General features: G+C 43.5%; 1 protein-coding gene across 1 annotated transcript; it reads right to left on the bottom strand.

Annotated features, from left to right (window-relative positions):
- Window positions 1-1,743: 1,743 nt before the first annotated feature.
- Window positions 1,744-5,810, bottom strand: LOC116843884. The gene is made up of 2 exons (XM_032814766.1): window positions 5,572-5,810; window positions 1,744-4,218 (listed from the first exon to the last, which is right to left on the bottom strand). The coding sequence occupies exon 2, from the start codon at window positions 4,216-4,218 to the stop codon at window positions 3,985-3,987; it is 234 nt and encodes a 77-aa protein (XP_032670657.1). The 5' UTR covers window positions 5,572-5,810; the 3' UTR covers window positions 1,744-3,984.
- Window positions 5,811-6,063: the final 253 nt, after the last annotated feature.

Below are 6,063 nucleotides of genomic sequence, written 5' to 3'. Positions count from 1 at the left end.
TTTTCTACGCGGAGTTATCGAGCTGAATTCTTTGATCTACGACCAGCAGCTGCTACAAAGTTGCGTGCCGTCGCTCGGAGGTGTTAAGCCTGATCTACAATGTGTTCTTTACTTCCTGTTTCTTATTTTCTGTCTTTTTTTAATTTAAAGTTTAAGGCTTGAGTTAGAAAGAGATAAAGAAAAAGTAACAGGAAGCAAATAACACATTATAGATCAAACTTTAGAGTCGTTCTACATTATTACAATTGCAAGTCTCAAGGTCGCAAAAAAATTGACCAGTCACAGTTCTTCTTTGGTCGTAAGAAGCACAATTGCTTGTGATTGATAAATTTTCTTATGATCTTGCGATTCGCAACTAATGTAGAACCGGCCTTAGGCCTGTGGCGCGGTCGCGCTATACGTTTACGCGTGTAACGCCTTCAAAGGACGCACGCCGCCGATAAAACTCCAAAATCTTCGAATGTCCAGGAGAAGAGATAACATTAGGAACATGCGGTAAACGCTATTCTCCCCGAAATCTCGTACGCTATACGTTTCTGTTGACCACGTGCTCTGACACGCGTTCATTAGAGATGTGCGAATCAAAGATTTTTATGTCGAATCGAATCGAATCTCAGATTTTAATTTCGAATTCAAATCGAATCGAATCGATGAAATTTCACCCGAATCGAATGAAATCGAATCAAATCGTTAAAAGAATCTTTAATTAACATAATCATTGAATTCAACATGAAAATACTGACTTCAGTATGAGAGAGATAACATTGATTATGTGATATCAATTTATTTTAAGGTAAGAGATATATAATATATAGTCGATACTATATATATAATATATAGTCGGTAAATGTGTATGGAATACAGTTCCAGCCTTGAAAGCTGCGCTACGACACATATCGATCCGACAGTTGAAGAGTTTATCTAAAAGCCATTATCTTCTTTTAATATTTTTGAAGAAAATCTTAAGGTATGAAAATGTAAACTTTTCAAGTCATGCTAATTCCCAAACCCTAAGGTTGGATGTCTTTAATAGTTAATAACTTCGTTAATGCTAATGTGTGCGATTCGTATTCGAAACTTTTCGATTCGAAATTTTCGGATTCGAATTATTCGGATTATTCGAATTCTGATTCGAATTATTCGGATTCGAATCATAGGGATTCGAAATTGAATAGAATTTCACTCGATTCGATTCGATTCGAATAGTTCGCACATCTTTAATGTGAATGATTATGACACACGGTATATGTAGTACATATAGCATACCTGACAATTAATGACACACTTGTGTGTAGGTAGAACTTATCGAGCTGAACATAAAGTGTCTCTATTATTTCGCGAACAACCACATAAAATGTTGAGTTATTCATTAAAGGAGGCGAATCATCGCACATAATCATACCCATCAATCTTCTTCAATTAATAACTAAAAGTCTACATGATCGTTTACAAAATAGAGGACTTTTTTGTTCAGTTTGACCTACAAGCACACGACGGCCATCATTTACCGTATCGCGCGTGATCATTCACCAATCTTCTCTAATTTATAACTTAAAATTTTATGTTAAGTTTGATGAATTCTACCTGTACACCGCGGGTGTATCATTCATTGTTTATATCATCCGGATATATACAAATATAAAATTAGAAACAGTCGGAAATTTTAATCGTATAAGATATAAAGTTTCGCGCAAAATCTTTTAATCTAAAATTATTGAGAAGAATAAGAAAGACACGTTAGGATTCAAATAAATATAATGCACTTTATTGAGTAGTTTCTTACAGTTCGTTGCTTATTTCTAGAGCCTGGAATACCGCTGAGCTGTCTCTCAATCGTTCGACAATGATCTCCGCGCGAAATCAATGCGACAATCGCTTTATGTTCGAAAAAAAAAAAAGGAAAAGAATAATATAGTCGCTCTTGGCTCTTCGCCGTGCGTCTCTCATTTCCTTCGTCGTGTTATAATACGCAGTGAGTATTGCTCGCTGGCAAGATATTTAGCATAGCCGATGTCGCATGAGCTCATGCGGTAGATTACAGGCACGCCCGCCATCGTCTATCGCGTGATAGACGCCGTAATCGCCGGCGGCCGGCGTTGTCGTAATTGTCTAATTAAACGATCTATCCTACTCGGTCGCGATTTATTATGCACACGTTGACTAGTAATACACCGTTTGGCATCGTTAATCCTTATCTCTACTGTAATTGCATTCGTCGGCCAGTGGCGTAGAAGCGCGACAGTGACAATTCACATTATCGAATCCCCGCATACAATAACTACTTTTTGGGACATACAATGCAATCTGTCAGACCCGGGCGACTTTGAATCGCTCTACGACTCTGTCGAAAACCAATAGTTTTGGACACATTTCTCCCCAGAGGTCTACAGAAAAGCCTCAGTTATGAGGTAGTGGCGCAACGGAATCACAATCTGCAAACAGATTTGCACTCTTTGGACATTTTTCCGGGCCTTTTGCGAAAGCTGCTGAGCGATCGAGTATTCGTTCCGGTCTCGCTGGCCCAACATTGTCCGCGGAGAATTAATCCGAGTATTTATACTCGCCGATGTCTCGCCGATGAGCCGCGTGATTCGGACGATGAACGCCGGCGGAATTCCTTTCCTTTATCGCTCTCCTGATTATTCGACGGTCGACGTAGCGTTTTGTTTCGAGGACGCGTTATTCGTTACTTTATGAGTCGCTCCGTTGAACAGCCGGCAGAGATACGCTTCCGTGGTGCTTCCCTTCGCAACGTCTATGCAGTCGCTTCTGTTACGTAATTCAATTTCGTTTTCGCACGGAGGCATAACGCGCGCGGTTTGCTAACGTAATTTGGACTCCGTCGTTAATCGGAACGCGTAACTCGCGTTCCTCGCGGGAGAGCTTGGCGCGAATCGGCATTTCCGAGTTCTTTCCTCCTCCAAGGACGAGCGTCGCGCGCAACGATACTCGCTTTGCGTATAAAAGCCTATAAAAGCATTCGTCTCTCCCGGAACCAGTAAACTCTCCTCGCGTATCTAAAAATAGTGCGCTCGACGTCGAACTATAATACACAGCCACGTTGTTCGCATTCTACACGCTGTCCCGCGTTCTCTCCGCGATATCGCGGCGCAGAAGGTTTCTCCATTATGTCGAAAAGTATTCGCGTTCCCAGCTAGACGCGTATCATCGACCACGTGTCCATTCGTGAGGACGAACAATCAGAAATCTTGATTGTCTAATTAATAAATGCAACTAATTTCCAAGCGATAATTAATTTCGTAATAATCGCGAATAATTGTCTTGTGAATAATCTTGTGAATCACCCGATCTTGTGTTCGATCAGCCGATGAGAAACTAACAAACACATATTTTCGATCAAAATATCAACCAATTTTTATAGCCGATCAGGAAACATCCGATGAGAAATATCGGTTCGTAATTTTTTCATCGGATTATCTGATGAAATGCCATTGTAATCGGAAGAATTCAATTATAAATTTAATCGGATTTAAATAAAAACTGATCGTAATTCGATCGGAAATATTCATTTGTTAATGTTTTATCGGATAATTCCTCTGTGTGAAACAATTATCACCGCCTTACAGATCCATGAGACAACGATTTCTCGCGATCAATTTCCGATTCGCTGATCAACAACAGATCCAATCAACAGATAATTGATATAAATCGAATAAATAATTGTTATCCTCCGTTGAATTTAATGACTATTGACCGTTCGTGGAGGTCCACGAGATAACGGTCTCTCCCTGTTATTATTTCGCTCAGTGAAGGATCAATTCCGCCCATCGTTATTCTTATCGCTCTCGTGCGCGTCGAACAAATGTCGCGAACTCGCATTCGTGGACTCACACTCGAAGGAGGACTCGCGATTTCTACGCCATTGTGCGAGCCTGCGACTCATATACTCTGGCACTTTGGTATGAGAATCGCGCGGAGGGATGTCCAGCCGCGATCCTATCCGATCGATTGATCGCACGGCGATCAATGACTGGCGTAAACGAGATCGCTGCCGCGGAAGATCGCCTCTATCAGGAACTTCCGGTTGAGCTCGCCGCTGCCCCGGGACTCCATCATGCTGGCCAGTCGCTGGTATCGTTTCCAGGCGGTCACCGACGCCGCTTCCTTTTCCGGCCAGTCCTTAATCTTGTCGCATGCGTCGCCGCCGTTGACCGCAACCTCGGAAGCCTGGCACACCGCTTCGGTATCCGGTATCATCTGCGAATGCGCGATCAGTTCATTCGATTGTCGTACTCCGGGAGGACTGTCGTCGATGATCGACGCTTGTGGGAAATTTCCGCGCGTGGTTTTGCAATAGTTCCGAGAAATCTCCGTAGGCGATCCCAGGTTTTTCGTTATTCTTTGTTTTCTTAATTATTACGTGATCATATACGCGGAAACTATCAATAAGATATCACAAAATAACATCATACAACGCAAATTCTTACAATTTCTTACAAATTTCCTCTTTTCTTTTCTTCTCTTTTATCGTTACTCTTATCCTCTCTTCTCAGTGTCAAATGGATTATCTTGTTTATAAATAAATGAATAAACAACGCAATAAATAACTAAATTTTAATGTGGATAGCAGTCACGAGACGTTAGAAATATTGATATTACTATGAAACAAGATAAGAAAAGTGCTAAATATCCGTTGTTAGTAAAGTTGATTATTCCGCGAGATTTTTGGATTTGTTAATGAAATATTTTCGCGCGCAATCGTCTTTCAACAGCTCCTTTCGATATCGCCGCGCAATCAGAAGGGAGGAATCACGGAGGGTTTACGAATAAACGTGACCGATGTTTGCAGGACGCGCCGTAGACACGTGTAACGCTACCCTAAACCCCGTGTCTGAAATCAATACTCGAACGGCATTACACTGTTACTAAGGATTCCCAACCCCATTGCCAGATTTTGCGTCAGCCCTCTGCGCCACTTTAACCGCGGAGTTCAACGACCAACGCAACCAACCAGTGCCAATCGCCGTGATGTCGTGATATCGCGATCATTATCCTTCGTCATTGCCGCGCGTTATCGCTCGTGAGGCAAACAAACGCTTTTTGCGATAAGGACCATTTAATACTGTTTGATTGCCGCTTATCAACGCGCCCATTAATTAGCCCGCGGCGTGTAATTACCTGACAACGATGGTTTCTACTTGCTAACAGAATATGTCTAACGAACCAACGAGTCAATAATAATTAATCGCTCACATTTGCTTCATTTATTAAACATACACGAAGCTCGATAATTCATATTCGCTTCACACGATAGCTTCGCAGTCGTGTGGCAACGAGCAGATCGCCTCATGCGTCTCACGATCCCGCGTTGAACCTACCCTAATATCACGATCAATCCATAAATCAGAGAGAGTAAAGTAGAAGGAGAGAAGAGGAAGAGAGAGAGAGAGAGAGAGAGAGAGAGAGAGAGAGAGAGAGAGAGAAAGAAAGTAGGAATTCCATTCCGTTATCCTCGCAAACCCGTTATCTAATTATCGTTCCGTTAGTTAATTAACAGAGGGTCAAATAGCGTCGCGTGCCTCGACTTCGGGCTCTTCAATCGCTGCTCACCTTCTCTTCACGCACGGTCCTCGCGCGACCCCGTCGTCCTTGGAATCAAGGTCGTCGTCGTCGTCGTCGTCGTCGTCGTCGTACCTGGCGAATTCGACCCCTCCGCGAGATCCTCCGAGTCGACGCCGAGGGGAAATTTGTCCAGCGACGTGCGACTGGATTCGGGCGAGCGCGCGGTCCAAGAGTAACTGAGGAAGCGCGACGACCAACGCGTCGACCATCAGCTGGGTTCCCGCGATGACTTTCCCCCCTCTGGTGGTGCTCCGAACCCACATGTGGCGACCATATGGGAGGAGGGGGCTCGGGAAGGGGGTGTCGCTACCGGTCGACTGGGCAACAACGAAGGCGACAAAGGTTCACCTCTTTCTTTCCCACCCTAGTCGCGAATAGACCCTCCCGCCTCCTCTTTGGGGGCAGAGAAAAGAACGTGTTTCTGGCTCACTCACTCTCTCTCTCTCTCTCTCTCTCTCTCTCTCTCTCTCTCTCTCTCTC

This window comes from Odontomachus brunneus, unplaced genomic scaffold (assembly GCF_010583005.1).
Source record: "Odontomachus brunneus isolate Ranch 3 - 2012 unplaced genomic scaffold, Obru_v1 Obru_scaffold_036, whole genome shotgun sequence".
NCBI classification, from domain to species: domain Eukaryota; kingdom Metazoa; phylum Arthropoda; class Insecta; order Hymenoptera; family Formicidae; genus Odontomachus; species Odontomachus brunneus.
The sequence above is the reverse complement of the archived record's forward strand: the minus strand, read 5'-3'. Positions and strand labels throughout refer to the sequence as shown.